The sequence below is a fragment of the Cariama cristata genome, unplaced genomic scaffold (assembly GCF_000690535.1).
Source record: "Cariama cristata isolate BGI_N322 unplaced genomic scaffold, ASM69053v1 scaffold4619, whole genome shotgun sequence".
Classification (NCBI taxonomy): domain Eukaryota; kingdom Metazoa; phylum Chordata; class Aves; order Cariamiformes; family Cariamidae; genus Cariama; species Cariama cristata.
The window spans coordinates 22,852-40,441 of NW_009635108.1; the positions used below are offsets into that span (position 1 = coordinate 22,852).

Here is a 17,590-nt window from a genome sequence, read left to right on the forward strand (position 1 = left end):
ATTGTGAATTTAGTGACTAACAGATACATGGAGTATCAGTTATTTTTTGCATATAGAAGTTTTTGCTTGTGTGTTTAGGAGAACTTGGAAGTATATACTAGGATATGCGGTCTGCTTTTAAATCGTCTGTGTAGTCTGTTGTGTTTTTCAGGTGGTTTGCGCAGTAGTCCCACCACCTGTTGCAAGATGAATAACAGATCCTGTTCTGGTAGCATTTATTTTACCCTTGGAAGACACACCAGTAAACTTTCTAGATCTTCAGATTTAAAAGTTACACTCTTAAATGTTGTATTGTGCTCTTTATTTTTTAAAGGGGAAAAATTGAACTCGTATTCAGATGGAAGTATTACATGTGCAGTTCAGGTTTGGGGCTAACTTGTTCAAACACCACCTAATGCAGTAGTCTTTACAGGCCATTCATATTTCAGGAGGACTACTATAAACTGATTTTATTAAACACAGACTGTAAATTCCACCCCCCCCGCCCTTTTTTTCTTCTTTCTCAGTTACTAGCAGTTGTATGCCTTTTCTCACGCTATTCTTAAATTAGTAGAAGTGTTTAACACAATCTTTACACGAAACCTTTGTTTGGTTTTACAGGTAAAGCTGCTAATAGGAGCATACAGAGTGCAGTTGCAGTGACCTCACAGCTGCGAGCGTGTTGAGTGGACTGACACTTTTTTTTGGATACACTTCTGATTACTCTGTTTAGAGACTGACAAAGCAGTTTGGAACTTTTTGGCACCACACTCTTACGGCTCAGTTCCTGTCTCACTGTCACTCGTTGGCAGTCATATAGGAAAGTGTGTGTTGGAGAGCAGTTGAATATGCTCTGCTGGTGGGACAGGGTTGTCAGCTTTTTTTTTTTTACTTTGTACAGATGTAGATGTAAGTATTTGTGCCAATACATATAATACTGTTTTTCTTTAACTTGTGGAGTCCAGACTGCATATTTCAGCTTTTCCACAATGTGGAATGGTGCATATAAGAACTATTTAAGGTAACTATGTGAAATGTCTTTTATAATAGAGAGATCTTTTCCATTTGTAAACTAAAATTTTCTACTTACTGTAACTGTAATGTTTCTATGTAAAATGCAGAACTGTCATATTCTTGGAACCATGGGCAGAAACTACACTTCGAAGTCACTGCATTTGATTTAACTTGGAATTGCTGAGGGCTATGTTCCTGCAGCTGTCTCCAGATGAGAAAGCAGTTATGCTTAGAGTGATTCCCTTTTGAACACACACAGTTAGGTCTGCAGGTAGGAACAAAGACAGTGAATAGACTCAATTCATAGAGGATCGCAGTCAGATTCCTAGTGATGTCAGTGTTTTAAAACTACTTTTGTATTAGAGAAGCAACTGATAGTTTTATAGCCACCTTAACTTTTGAGTTCTTGGTCAAGTGGCATATGGGAAAACAAATACAAGCTGAAAATAGCAAACCAGAAAAGATGTAACTACCTTCACTGTGCAGGCAATGCTTTCTGTAGACAAGAGGACACATAGAGGATTTCAGATGTTCTCAGCCCCTGACAGGTGAGAACAGGTATTGTCCTTTAATTCAGAAATTCAGTTCCTCAGTGCAAAGAGCTGCTATCTTTGCTGTTTGTTGTTTTGGGTTTTTTTTTATTTAAATGATCTGTTTTATCAGATGACAGCAGTTCTGTAATGGTCCTGTGCTATAAAATACAAATGTAATACTTCTGCATGAAGTATAGAATATTTTTCTTTGTAAATTAACCAACGTCCTGAAAAGTAAAAAAAAAAAAAAAAAAAAAATAATCCAGATTGTGCCTTTGCTGTTCTGGTTGCCACGTGTAGTTTACATGCCGCTATGTGCCTATATTATTAGCGGATAAATTCTTAATGTATTTGAGTGCTCACCATCAAAATGGTGCAGATGTATTAAGTATCCTTTAAGAACTGTGACATTTTAATATAAAGTTCAATTAACTAGTTTCTAATTTTTGCTTCTTGAAAGTTTAAAACTTTCATATTTAAGTGATGCCAAATGAGTAACAAAGCACACTATTTCAAGTTTGTGGAATCTCACATTAAGCTATGTAAAACTAGAACAGCAACACAGCATATAAATACTCCATTCTGTTTTGCTGTAGAATAGGTGCCTGTCTTTGCCAGCAGTACCGATGGGACGTTAACAGGTCTGGCTTTTGAACAGACTTGGCCCCTCCACCTCGCTGAAATCTGTTAGATACCTCATTTTGCTAAGTGTGACCACCTGAAAGGCATGAACAGCACTGGCCAAGAATCAGGTCTGTCACTCCTGGCACTTGACTTTGTGTAGCTGCATTTCTTTGTAGTCACTGTGCATAACCCTGGAGGCTGACTAAGGAGAGGGGACAGGCATGTGTGTTTCCTGATGATGGAGTGACAGCTGTCATGTATGTGGCTGCCCCTTCCTTAGTGACTCCTGTGTTGTACCTGTAACAGTATCATGCATGTGTTGTAAGCTCTGTACAGCACACGGCAGTGTTAGAGCTGTGTGAGGTGGGGACAAGAGGTTTTTGAACAAGTGTCCATATAATGTAGATGCTATTTAGAAACTGTTGTACAGTCTAACCTGAAAATGTTTAGTAATGCTCCAAGCATAACAAGTAGTTTGTCAAAGGGGGGCTGATTTTGGTTGGTGGTTTGTTTTTTTTGTTCTGTTGTTTTTTTCCCTTGAGGCATTTGGGAGAGAGGGAAGACCTGGGAATAAAATTGGAGTTCACAATGCTTTTGTGAAGGGATGGATTTTGCAGCCATCTTTCTCTTTCAGTTGGCAATACAAATTCAAAATCCCTACTGAAGATGCATAAAAGGCATGTGAAAAGATGGCTGAAGCTGGTTTTTTGTCTGATTTTTATTACATGGTTTCTATCCAATTGCTAAGAAAAAGGTTTTGGTGGACAAAGGATGACAAAGTAGCTACAATAAAAAACAATTCTTTAGGCACTGTGAAGAAATACCTTTGAAGTACTTGCTCAGTTTCTTCTTACTGCTATCTCCTAGCACGGCAAGTTACTACAAACTGCCGTGGCAAATAAATTGGATTCGTTCTCTCTCACTGCTACACTATCACTACTTGTGTCCCATCTCCTTTCAGAGAGACTGACGGTTGGTGGGTGATGCAGCTGACTATATCACAGCTCCTCTGTGCTTCCTGTACCCATTTTTTCAAAAACAAGATGGTTTTCATCAGTCTGGACAGAAAGTTGTTTCAGTATGTGGAAGACAGGTAGCACAGCTGCTGTCTTAGCCAGCTAGGATTGCTCAAAGTGCCTGATGGCTGTCCTGAAACATTGTGTCTGTACCTGCCGCAGTTCTGTTCTCACCCTTCACCTTCCGGTGTGGGACTGGAAAATGGGACCTGTGACATCTTTGTCCTTCAGGTCGGGCTTTCAGAGCATCCCAGTCCAGTAGCATGGGAGCTGAGATGACCCTGCATGATGCATTCCTACAGCAGTGCTTTTCATTTTGCTGGAGTCTCCCTCTGTAGTGTGGAGCTGTGAGGGAGTCTTCACCTTTTATGAATGCAGGAGAATGATGAAGGACATCTTTTTCTAAGCCACTGGTGCAGCAGGACTATGGACTGCAAGGCCATCACTGACTCCTCCCACTTTAAAATTCCTCAGCTTTTCCGTGTCCCACATAAGTGTGGAAAATATTTTTCAGATTCTAAACCTGTCTTAAAATGTTTGAGCGAAAGGCAAAGACAAGAGTTAGGAAAAAAATATTTACTAAAAGCAGACAAAAGACTGCATGGAATACAAATTGAGGCAGCAGTAAAAATTAAGGTTAGAAATGGTCTCTTAAAAAAATAAAATCTTAAACATCTCAAGTACAGCAGCCCAGAGGAAGGGACCAGGCAGATGATAGTTCTTTTTAATTTCAAGTCAACTATTCCTCCACAGCAAAGTCTCGGCTGTCCTGCACGATAGCTACAACTGGATTTTTTTCAAGAATTTCTGTAATACTTCCCACATGATTTGAATTGTAAGGAACTCTTCTGGGGTTAGTCACTGTTGGCACTGGCTCATGGTAGCTCCTCTCCCGTGCTTGCCCCTCTTAAAAGCAGAGCTGTGCCTGCCATCGGTGTAAGACAACCCCAACCACGTGTATGGGAGCTGAAGACATGGATTCATCACCACTGGTGGGGCACATGCCAGCAGCCACAAGTGGTGTCAACCAGAGCTGAAGGAGAGCGTTACCCATGTGGTGACAGCTTGATCTGTATCACAGACCCCTGCCTTCTGACAAGTGGGGCGGTTACTTGTACAGATTTTCTGTAGCCAAGTGGAGAGAATATGAATTTGGGGAAGAAAAGCCCAGAGAGCCTGTTGCTGCAGTTGGATGTCTTGCACTGAACACAGTCAGGCATATTATGGGGGGAAACCTGCTGTCCCTGCCGCAAACAGTAACAGCCAGAGCCCCAGCCTGCGAAGGCTGGGCTTACCTACAGATTTATTGGTTTACTAAGCCAGCTGACACATCCCAGCTGGAAAAATGTGCATGGGAGCTGTGCAAGCATTTGCAACTCCCCTTGCTTTCCTGGATCCGTCAGCTCTACTGGCTTAATAGCGGGACAGTTCTTACTTCTGTAAGCAGTAGGATCAAGATCTCTAAAACCACCAGTGAACGTCACCCTCTACAACCCACCCTTCCTGAAACAAAAGGGTTATCAGCAACTCCCAGTGCTTCCACAGTGCTGGGAGAACAATTCAGTGCAGCAAGACACTACTGACTTGCACTATTTTTATTAGCAGTTTGACGCAACACTTACATACAGTGAAATTACACCAGACTTCCTTACAACTGTGCACGACTAAGATGAACCCAGCTCCCATCTTCTCTACCCCCTTCCTCCTGTTCTCCAGACTGAACAAACCCTGCTGCCTGTCCCCAGGGCTCCCGCGCTCTAACCTCCTCCTCTTCGTGGCCTCCACTGGACTTCTTCCCATCTACACCTTGTCTGCAGGAGCCCAGAACTGGTGACGGCGCTCCAGCTGCAGTCTCAGAAACGCTGACGGGAGAGGAAGGATTGCTTCCCTTGCCCCTGCTCAGCTGTGCTCTTCTAACAGAGTCCAGAATGGGGCTGGACACCTCCATCTTCACCTCTCCTGCAGGACTCCCAGATCAGCTTCTGCAAAGCTGCTCCGTAGGCAGGCTGCGCCCAGGCTCCACAATCGCACCCAGTTAATTCAGTACCTCCTGTAGGACTTTGCATTTGCCTTTTTTTGAACGCGGTGAAGTTCCTGTCAGGCCTTCACGTCACCTTCACTGCCTTGTCGATTTCAGGAAACAGAAAATAAACACCTTGTTAGTCACCAATTAATTTGAAACGGTTTTGTAGCAGACACAGAAACCCTGAAAAAAAACCCTGGTGATATGTTACAGTGCAATGTTAAAATCACATCCCACTGAAATTCATTTTTCAGTACTCATTTCATTCAGGATTTTTGTTTTTCATCTTTTTATTGGGCTACATTAAGACAGCAGACATTTTTATCACAACTTCCAACTCAAACTTAACTGGACAGACAGTGAAATCTTAACTGCAGCTTTAATCTCCCCACTGGTTAACATTTCCTTCCAGTCCTTTTCAGCCGTTCCTGGCTCCTACCATTTTCTCTAGGGAACTAATGCTTCTGTGCTCTTTTGAACTCTACTGCAACTTACCACAATCCACACTGTTGTTTTTTCTTTAAATATAAAACCCACCACTTTGTCACATATTTTAGTGTTTGAAAATTATTTGTTTCATTTAAAGGTTAGTTTGGGTTTTTTTTCAGTCCAACACCAATCATTTAACCAAGGAGCAGTCTTGTAATACCTCATTTACTCCGATTCCTGTTGCAGCACATACAAACTTTAATACTTTTATCAACACCGTTTCCCAGGACTAGTATTTCTAGAAAAAAAATCTGCTGCTGGGTACAGTCTAGATAAAAAGGGAGTCAAGACTTCGGTTACACCTCAGAGTTGGCCAACATCAGCTTTACTACAAAACGCTTGACTGCCTAACACGAGGTACCACCTTCTCTGCCGGGGGCTGAAGACAATGGCATCACAAAAGCTGTAGCTTGTCTCCTCATACAGGAAAAGGCATCTTGGACCTCGCAAGCAGACATCGTATTCAGATTGTTCTGCGGTGTCTTTTCCAACCCAGGGTGCTGGTGGGGGACACCACACCTCCCTGCTGGTCCCCTGCCCATCATTTCAAAGCGCCCTCAAACTGTTCCCTCAGGTCTCCCAGAGCAGACCTGTCTGCAAGCAGAACGAACACAGCTTAATGGAGAGTGATCAAGTCATCCCCCTCCACTGTTCAGCTAGGTGCCACAGATTTAATTACAATTGTATTGGCTAACAGCATTATTCTTGTGCCCAAGAGCATAGAGAGCAACAAAGGAAAAAACCCCAGGTGTTAAGCACAACATACAAAGAGACTGATACCCAAGCACAAAGGAAATGGACTTCACCACAAAAGTCACGACCACTGTTAAGTGACAACACCACCATTCTATTCTCACCCCTGATGGTCTCTGCAATTCCGACGTGAGGAGCAGCGTCTGGCCCATAACGATGGTGTAGCAGAAAGCCACCTTTCCATTCTGTGGGTGCCTACCCACCAGCGGTTTTCATTGAAACCTAATGCAATGGAGAACGTGTTCAGAAGTGTGATTCAGGCTGAGGAGATACAAGAGATACTCAAGTGCTAACTTCCTCGAAAACCTACTTTTGTCATCAAAGTCCAGCAAATAAGACAAATAACAAACTACAGAGCAATGCATTAGCAAATACAGTTGGATAAAGAGCTGGGAAATGCCAATGCTACCCCAGATGGCCCTGCCTTCCAGGTTACCTGGAATTCTCTGCCACTGCTCAGCAGGCAGCCGGACAGAACATTCTGACCTCACTACACATCAAGTTGCAGCCCAGTGCATTTTCTGGTATAACAGAACTGTACGCAAATTAATTTCCAAGCTGAAGAAGGGAATGCAATGACACACCAGGGCCAGCTCTCACCTCTGCAAATACTGCTCAGCAACAAGTTCAGATCAAACTGAGCAGGTGTAACTTTTTTATGTGACTGATTTAGCTCCCTCCCTGAGTCTTTTGCAACTTTTTCACAGGTTGCTATTGCACACTCTGCCCCAAACACAATGCGATCCACTCACATTTTTATCTGTCTCCTCTCAATTTTTAACACAATTTAATGAGGCCATTAGGCTTTGTCAGCCAGGTTCCCGCTGCTATCTGAAGTGCACAGACACAAACGAATAACGGGGAAAGAGAAAGAAAGGGGTTTATTACTCCGCTGAGACAAGGAGTCATTATTTAGCCAGTCAAAGAAACACTTGTATCTCCAAGGAACCTTGGCCATCCGCTCTTAGAAGGAAACTGCAAGTCAAGGACAGAAAAATTCTGAGGCACCTGGGAAACCTGCCAAACAGCGCAGCTCCCAAAAGGCTCTTTGGCACAGCAGCAGTCTGATACGTACAGACAAGGAAGGCTCAATTCCGAACAGCTATAGGGTCAAGACAAAATGTCAGCTGGGTAGAAAATAATCTCTTTTGAGTCAAACTTCAAAAAAATTAATCAGGTGTTTTTTCCGTTACTACTACTTTTCTGATAAAAAGTTTTAACCATAGTTTTTTACATTTTGTGAGTAAATGCTTGTAGCTTGCTTATTTCCATAACTTGGTGTATATTACACATTATTGTGTGATTATATTGTATCTTACTGTGATTCTATTACGACTTCATTGTGATTTTACTACAACTAGAAAATAACAGGGAACTCCTTAGTAAAGGGCAAGGCAAGACCACAAAACAAGGTGCCTGTCAGTTTTCCCACCTCCTCAGCCCCCCCGCCCATTCATTATCAAACAGGCAACCGGGTCCAGGTCAGGGAACACTTCAACTGGGCACAAGTTCCCTGCGTTGGGCCCGATGGGAGGCAGCCCCAAGTGCAGAGGGAGCTGGCTGCTGGCATTGCGAGGCCGCTCTCTATTGCTGAAAGGGCATCATGGCAAGTGGGAGGACTCGGAGAAGCAAATGTCACTCCTATCTTTAAGGAGGGCAGGGAGGAGGGCCCAGAGAACTACAGGTCCTGGGAGGGAATGGACCAGCTACTCCTGGAAACCATTTCGATGAGCGGACAATGAGGAGGACTGAAAACTGGCTGAACAGTTGGGCCCAGAAGGTTGTGATCAATGGCAGGAAGTCCAGTTGGAAGCCAGTAAGTAGCAGAGTACCCCAGGAATCGGTACTGGGGCCAGACCTTTTCAACATCTTCATTTAGGGCCTCGTCGATGGGACAGAGTGCATCCTCAGCAAGTCTGCAGGTGATACAAAGCTGAGAATAGTGGCCGATACGCCAGAGGGACCTCAACAGGCTGGAGAAATGGGCCAACTGCATGAAGTTCAACAAAGGGAAATGCCAAATCCTGCACCTGGGGAGGACTAATCCCAGGCAGCAGGACAGGCTGGAGGCCAAATGGCTGGAAAGCAGCTTGGCAGGTCAGGACCTGGGGCTCCCGATGAACACCAAGTCCAAGAACGACAAGCACAGAGCGTGACCTGGCCACAAAGAAGGCCAATGGCATCCTGCACTGCACTACAAAGAAAGTTGCCAGCAGATGGAGAGAGGTGATCCTTCCCCTCTACTCAGCACTGTGAGACATCTGGGGTGTTGTGTCCTGTGTTGGGGTCCCCAGTACAAGAGCCATGGCCATACTGGATTGAGTTCATTGAATGGAAGACAACTGAGGGACTGGAGCATATTTTCATGTTATAAAAGGCTGCAAGAGCTTGGACTGTTTAGCCTGGAGAAGGCGGGGTGAAATCTTACAAGTATTTCTAACTATCTACTGAAAGGGTATAAAGATGACAGAGACAGAGTCTTCCCAGTGGTGCCCAGGGAGAGGACCAGAGGCCATGGCACAAACTAAAACACAGGAGGTTCCCTCTGAACATCAGGAAACTTTCAGTGTGAGGGTGACCAAGCACTGGCACAGGTTGCCCAGGGAGGTTGTGGAGTCTCCATTCCTTGGAGACCAAACCCAAAGGGACATAGTCCCAGGCAACCCGCCCAACATCCTGCTTTGCACAGGGGGTTGGATTATACGATCTCCACAGCACCCCTCCAACCTCAGATATTCCGGGATTCTGTGAAAAGCCTGTCCCAATCTCAGCTGCAGAGGCGAGACAGGAGTTAGCACTGCAGGGCTGAGAAGATAAGTCCTTCCCAGCAGCAAGGGTAACTGCCAGACTGGCCGACATACAGCACGTTACTGGGGTGACGTGAACACTAGGGAGGGGAGCAGGGCTCCAACTCTTCATCTGAAGCACACACAGAGAAAATTTTTTCTTTGGAAAAATCCTTTACAAAGCAGTGCTACCTAAGTGAAAGATGTAACAAGGCACAGCAGGTAAAGCGTAAAAGATAGAAAAAAAGGAGACAGAGCTTCTGTGGAGAGTATTCTGCCTGTCTTGGGTAGAAATTTTGAACTACTTAAGTCTTGGGAATCAAAGACCACATAGGCGATTTCTCAGTTATAACTCACAGCACAGTTTGAAATGTATTACTGCAAAAAGATTTCTTCTCTCATGTTGTCCTTCTCATGCTTTTTACAGAACGACAAAGGACCCCATCATGTTTATACTTCCATGCAACTCACTGAAGTTTTACTGCTCACTTCCCACGCTTAATTTAGCAGCTGACTTGGAAATCAGCAAAAGGACCCCTCTAAGTACCAATAAATCATATAGAGTACTGCTATAGAATCACAGGATGGTTTGGGTTGGAAGGGACCTCTGAAGATCATCTAGTCCAGCCCCCTGCTATGGCAGAGACATTGTTCACCTGTCATTAATAAATAGCTCAATGTATCTTGTTCTTTATATAACTAGTTCTCCATTTACTGTTTACTATAGAGACGGCTCTGAGTACATTTACTAGGCCAAACACACACAGAGAAGAACTAACTCAAATTCCTCTTGCTTTAGCAGTAGAACTTCCGCATCTCAGTCAAATCCCATCAGTGTTTAAAATTGTTTTTACTTTATAAAAGCATCTGATACTTTGGAATTTCAGAACTATCAGAACTACTGAACCAAGCTGCATAAAGCTCCCTTTAAAATCTTCATACCTGCCAGTCCCCACAGAGATGCTCCCAACACCCAGGGCAGATGACGCTACATACCTGTGTGTGCAACAAACTGAGCTCTGCCCCAGGTTTTACCGAGTACATGGACTTGGCCTTCCAGACCAAAGCCTACTGGCTAAGCCCTAGGACTGTTCAGAATCAGAAACTACAATGTTGATCGTACAAACTGGATTCCAAGTGCAATGTATCGGTACCATCCAGTAGCTCAAACACAACATCGTATTACTGTGGCACTATGGTTTTGGGATGTAAGATGCATTAAGGCTAGCCAGAATTTGAGCTGTCTGCAAGAGGCTGTGTATGTATACTTCAGGTCCTTTAAAAACATGCTAACACATGATAGGAATTATGCAAGCAATTGCATTATATGAAAGCAAGTATTAGCTGAAGTGTAGAAGCAGAATTACTCTACATCAAATCACAAATGCGAACAAAGAGAGGGCTCCTAATTTCAGTAATTGCCAAATAAAGCCAAATATCCTAATACATACCTTGTACTAACACTTGGTTCAGGATTCCCTTTTGTAAGAGTAAGATAGCAGAAGGATTCTGCACAAGCCAGTCTTCATCTGCATTTTAAGATTTTAATAGTAACCTAAAAAAATAAAGAGACAGTAAATAACCGCGACACTTCAAACAAACTAGAAAATACAGTAGCTTCTCTTTTCAAATACCCTTAAGTATAATATGGAGAAATAAACCATAATAAAACTTCACATTACCAGAAAAAATTCCATTTATTCTCTACCCATCCTTACAATTTAGCTGTTACTACACAGATTTCGCTAAAGATTTTAAATTTAATTTTACTACCTCAGCAGTTAAAAACCAGCTGTTTCAAGAACATTAACAAGTTCCTAGATTTTCACAGTTCTGCTTGGAGTAGATTTAAGTGCAGTTCTGCTTCAAAGAGCCCCAAATCATTTATCTTTGAGGGTTTTTAAGACACACATATCAAACACAACACTCTCTTCTTCTAGGCCTGCCAACGCATGTGGCCAAAGTGACATTTCATCCTTCTCATATTATTGCCACTACAATAATTAGGATCCCTGCACACAACGGAGAGTTAGTAATGAAACTTGAGAACTAACTGCTCTCACTGTAGTCGTACCGAGGGTATGGAAGCACAAACAGTCTCCTCCCCATTGCGCAGCCCGCTGTGGTACTGACATTTCACAGATACTTAAAAGGGGCAAAGCTAGATATGAAAATAATATAGCTGAACTGGAGGAAAATGCTGTCCTACTTTATAATAACATCTCAGAACAGAACTGCATACAAGTCTCATTAAAATACATTTTAGTACTAAAAGCATTAGAAATTGATGCAAAAGTTTAAGACTTGTAATTTTTAAGCTTCTGCAGTAGATCTGCTTGCATTTGCAGTAAGTGCAGTCGGAAGAACAAACAGCAAGTCACACTATAATTTTATTCCTATTACATTTACTGATTCATCATTAAAATTATTGTAATTCTATTTTAAAAGGCCTAAATAATAACTGAATGTGTTAATAAGGGTCTCCATCTTGAACTCTGTGTGTCTTCTTCCAGAGTCCACGTGCAAAATAATTACCCAAAATGTTTAAAATAATTCAGCAGCTCCCTGCCTCAGCCATTCAGGCTCCAAAACAGCTCTCACCCCTACGCACGCATTCCTCCCCCACCCCCCCACCCCGCCCCCAATTAAAATCACCTCTTCTCCACAAATACCTCTGATGTAAAGTAACACGCAAGTACTGCGGTGTTTGTTAGGTTTAGCATAATCCATTACTCGGGCTGGGGAAGCATAGAAACATGTTGCCAAGCCAAGGAGCCCTAAAGAGATCTCTGTAGGGAGGAAGACTGCCTGGACAGCCACCGATTACAGCAGCGCAAAGGGATGAAGAACTGTGTATGCTCTCAGATAAAGACTTCTTAAAACAATTTACCAACATCTTGAGGTCCTGTTTGATGATCAGAAAAATGAGAACACCCTGCAAAGTATTTGTTACAGAAAGAATTACTTTGGAAAGCCACGCACGGGTTTTGCACCTTTCAGGGTAGCTTCGCTTCAGGAACACCCCCAAAAAGCAACTCAGAAGTAACATATGTGCAAATTACAACACACAACCACAAACATTTACAACAAAGGTAACATTTACCTTATCAGATACGGCTGAAAAAAGGCTGAGGCTAGCAGCTCAGAATAAATACAATTTCAAAGTTGGCACAATTTAATATCTCAGTCCTATCAGGAGTGCTGGTAATTCATCAATTCTCCCATCTGCTTCCTTTTCATCTCCCCTGCTCCCCCCCCGCCACGGTGCAGCTTGCTATATAGGAAATTGCTAAAGTTCTGTTATCTATTCCATCACAGACACTCAGCAAGATGGATACTTTCTCCCTAAAGCATGTAACGACAGACCACAGCCCACCAGCCCTTTATAACTTACAGCTCTAATTTTGCAAGCGTGAGTACTGAAATCATTTAGCAGGTCAAATGCAATAGTGGTCATCGCGATGACCGTCAGCTGCAGGGACCAGGCTGGAATTGTCATCTGGACAAACATTAGTGTCCTGGGACATTACCTCCACAAGGTGAAACTAATCCACCTACCGATAAGTATGTACCCATCTTAAAGGGAAGCTACAACTACAAACTGCACATCTTTCAGTCTGTATTTTAATATTATGCAAACAATGCAGTAATTAGGCTTTTCTACCTTTCCCCCCCATCTACAAACAGCAAGGCTAAGACCTCCAAAGGCCTAACACAGGCTCTCCAGTTTCCGTAACAGTCAGTGGCCATTACTTTCTCTTTCTTGGGCAACCAGATTTACTGAAGAGAAAGCAGTGAGCCAGATTCTTGGCAACCAGTAGGTACTAGTGACAAAACTGTAGCCAAATAAATCTGGTATGGTTTTGAAGACAACCCCTAAACCCAGCCAGTAAGACCACATGATAGTGTTACAAATGAATCGTTTACCATAACTCAAATACTTACTGTGTGTGGTTTGCTTTTTTCAAACAGTTTGTGTCTGCCCCTGCACTATTTCTTCAGGATTCTCCCTCTACAAGAAATTAAGATCATTTCAACCTCTCTACCCTATATAAATGTATATAAACTCTACTGTTTAACAGTAATTACTTTGTTAGACCTGAATATATCCTAGCAGGTAGTGCTGAAAAATGGGATTTGTAAGAGCGAGCAGGAACACAGCAAAGTTATTTCCAAAGTAACAGGCTCTGAAGCATCTTTGTTCATACAATAAAGCTTTTCGTTAAAGCTCAAAGTGGGTATGGTGCCAAGCAAAATGAATCTGAAATATTCTAAAAGGCTAACAGCATGATAAACATGCCTATTCTGAAGAGAACAGATGCATCACCCACAAACTGAGTGATGCTGTGCCATTATCGGGGAAAACTGAAAACCAGCTCCTTGGTACAACCTATCTCAAATAACACGTATTCAGCTTAACAGAGTGCTCCCCACTACTGCCTTTCCAATACAGCATTGCTGTGCGAGACAAGCTCTGAGCTGCCACAGCAGCAAACCGTGCAAAACCAGCCCTGGCGCTCAACAACACTGAAGGACATTTACCTTGCACACTGATGCTCTGCCTTGGCTGACAGGTTTTGGTGGCTACTGTAACAAAGAGCTTCCCCCCTACACTTCCCTCAATTTCCCCCTTTATTTTATGTCTACTTTAAAAATTACCTAGCAACCCAGAAGAGCAGCATGGGTAAATTCTGACTTCCACTGGAGTGGACGATACGACCTTTTGCACCAGCAGGCACAGGTATCGTTTTGAGAGCAGCAGAGCCGCTATGCGTCACACAGAAAGGAGGAACTCCAATGCCGAGCTGTTCTCAGGAAAACACACAATCCCTTGTGGCCATTTATTTGGGGTTTCCAGAGGGAACCCGAGATGGTCTGCAGAGCTGCATTCATGTTTGTATTTGTTCAGGTTTACCTATCAAAAGGTAACAGGTAACAGTGTTGGCTGCTGACATACTAATAGAAGATACAGCGCTAGACATTTTTAAATGGTTAAGCAATCTTTTCCTCCCCATTCTTCTCTTAGTTTCACTCAAGTCTGGCCAAACCTGCTCACCTTCATCATGAGTAGCCTCTGCTGAGGACAAAAGCATACACTTGCAACAATAAAACCAATAGGGAGTAAATAATTTGCCACCCCAGCATCACTGCATGGCTGCCAGTGATTACAGGATACAAACCGCAACATAACCTTTACCAATCCTGTGTTCCCCAAATCCTCTCCTTAACAGCATATATTCGCAGACAGCTAGAAGTATTTAAGGAAAAAAAAAAAAAAAAAGCCACATTACCACATTAGGGCTCAAATTAGGTTCCTAGAAACAAAAGCGCAACTGCTACTTGAACTGAGCCAGCAAGGCATTCAGTTTCCCTGACAAGACTATTAAAAACACTTTACATTTATTCCACAACTTTCAATTTATAAGGTATAGAGTATCTGAAGTTAGCATCTTACACAGCCACGAGGAACGTGAATGTAGTAATATTCCTCTTTGGAATCAGATCTCAAAAATGGAACAACAGTGGCAGTTACTAGTGGCTAGGTACTAAACCCATACCAGTGACAGTACTATGATTGAAGGACATTTCTTTTTCTGTTTTGCCTGGATCGCAAAACTTCACTCATACAGAGGTTAAACTATTTCTTCAGTATTTGGGGAATGATGAGCATGTCTGAAAATAGTTAAACAGGAAGGACAAAGATTTCATCTGTGCAGCTTAAGCAAGGTCTGAATTTGAAGACACTGAAATTTATCAGTACTTTGTAAATTTAATAAAAATGGTTCATTTGTGAGTCGTTATGTTCCTAGGTGTAAGACTGTGCGTTTAATAGAAAAACAGGATCCATTTGTTTTGGTAGAAAAAATTCCCTACAATTTCCAAGAAGTCTGGATTTGATCAGCAGAAGGGAATGAAGTCTTCAACTTCTTAGCATCGCTCAGGCTCCTATCACACAGTATAGTTGAAGTGTTCTATTTTTATATCTATTTTATATATAAATATATACATCGTATTTTTTGCAAAATTTTGTGAACTGTGAGGCTGTAGTCATACAGAGTCATTAAAATAATCCTACATGAAGCAGCAATTCAATCCTGTATTTTTGAATATGGCCCCCTCCCCATACTGCTCACTAACATCCCCATGACAAGTTGAGAAATCCGCAGCACCAGAATAGCTGGCTGCTCAGAAGCGATTTTCGTAATTGTTCATTCTACGTATGTTGTCATGAATGCAGTCTTCAGATGTTCAGATTTCTACTTTCAATGACTGTGTTCATGCTGAGCAGCTTGGAAAAACGTCCAAACAAGGGTATCATTCTCTCCATTCCGAATTCACGCCCCCTGGTTACACAGATGTGGATGCAATGTTCCTGAGCATTTTGTGATACTTTACCTTATCACCAACTGCTAAGAAGTACAAAACTGTTGAAGGAGCAAGGGAATAACCTTTAACCCTCATCATCTCTTTCACCTAGAAATAATGACATATAGATGTCATTTCACCAATTAACAAAAGAAAATTTAAGAAACCTAACAGATCAAAAGCATCTGAAACTGTTGCATCACTCAGCATTGGAAGTTACAGTTAAAATTTCATGAGCTTGTTTTATGTCAGATTCTAGAAATTCTGAGTGAGTACACCTATCACAGAAACTTCTGCATTGTTTACACACAGAGTTTGAAACAAATTTAGGAGTGTCTCCTGTAAACGATATCTAGTTAAATCAGCACAGCTAGCACAGAACCATTAAGACAATTTTAAAGACATTTAAATTGGAATAGTTTAGTTTGATTTCAAAATATTTTTTTAAAAATTGTTTTAAAGTAGCAAAAATGTGTATAGGTAAAGCCTAAGAGACAGTTTTCTCAGATTTTACAGTTTTAAGACGACAGAAAATCAGCATAAACTTTGTATTACAGAAAAATATATAGTTGAGATGTGATGACCTCACTAGTTTGAGGATATTTTGGATCTTCCAAACACTAGGGGGGGAATCTAGTTTCAAGGAAAACTTCCCAGCTTGTACATAATCCAACTTTCTCTACTTTGAAAAAAACAGCATTGCTAAGGAACTGTGAAACTCAACGATACACAGCGCATTTACTTCTGAAGTGTTAGCAATGCTGCTTTACACAACTTCACACAACACTCCCCACTCCCTCCTGTAGGATTCCTTACCTGGGGTTTTTGCAGCAGGTGCCCAGTTAGGCCCGTGTCCTAACCTCCTCTTCCAAAACAATGACAGCAGAATTGATTATCTTTGTGGGGCTAAGATCTCTGAAGCCGTAAGACTGTGCTGGGGGAAAGGGCAGGGCAAGCTGTGGTCGCACGGTTCTTATAAAGAGCAACTGCTCAAGGTTCACTCAAAGAGCTTTCATCTTTGAAGTGCTTCATTTAAAAATGTAAAATTCAACAATGCTAAGCAATGCATACATCTACATTGAAATGAAACTTTGTGAGGAAGCATTCAAATACCAAAGCATGTAATAGGGTTTTAATGTTAATTTATATAAAGTTCAATAAGGGCACTGCTTTATTTAGATGACAGAACCACAGAAGGGTTAATGTTGGAACGGACCTCTGGAGATCATCTGGTTCCAACCCCCCTGCACAAGCAGGGCCACCCAGAGCTGATGCCTTGGACCACGTCCAGATGGCTTTTGATGTCTCCAAGGGTGGAGACTCCACCACCTCCCTGGGCAACCCGTGCCAGTGCTCGGTCACCCTCACAGTAAAAATGTGTTTCCTGATGTTCAGAGGGAACCTCCTGCATTTCAGTCTATGCCCATTGCCTCTGGTCCTGTCAAAAGATTTGGTAATTCATTGTGCAATTGAGTAATTCCTTCCTGGTGTAACTCTACTGGGTGACAATTTTTATCTCTGATTGCTTCATGACAAATACAGAGCACCAACTTCTAGCTTCCATCATAATAAACCCATATGGTAGAAAAAACAAAATCTGACATTAGATTTGAAATACACAGGAAACGCATTCTCCATTTCGACGACAACAGAACAGCATTACTGAACTGCAGGGTATCATGCAAATGCTCTGTCACATATTGGCCCACTGACATAGAGACTTACCTGTTTCCAAAAAGAACCACAACGCAATGTTGAATAAAGGTACTATTTCTCATGAAAACTTGTGTTTAGTAGAGATGAAGGCATTTACAGATCTGTTGCAATATGGCATAACTAGTCCTTGCAACAAACCAAGCCTGCACTTGCCCAGTCTATGCAGATTACTATTCACACCTGGGCTAAAAGTTGTGCGTAACAGCACCAAGGAACCTGTGAACATTTTTAAGGCAAAACATGAGGTGAACTCAACTGCATAAAACTGAAGAGCAGAGATTCTCTACTTGC

The 17,590-nt window shown here is 42.3% G+C and overlaps 1 protein-coding gene across 1 annotated transcript in view; it reads left to right on the forward strand.

Annotated features, from left to right (window-relative positions):
* Nucleotides 1–1,112, forward strand: part of MPHOSPH8 (M-phase phosphoprotein 8) — a gene marked incomplete at its 5' end in the record, with an annotated part of 23,740 nt that extends 22,628 nt beyond the window's left edge. Inside the window, one exon of the mRNA XM_009707393.1 lies at nt 601–1,112. Coding sequence (XP_009705695.1) covers nt 601–642 — 42 coding nt within the window. The remainder of the gene's footprint in view (nt 1–600) is intronic.
* Nucleotides 1,113–17,590: the final 16,478 nt, after the last annotated feature.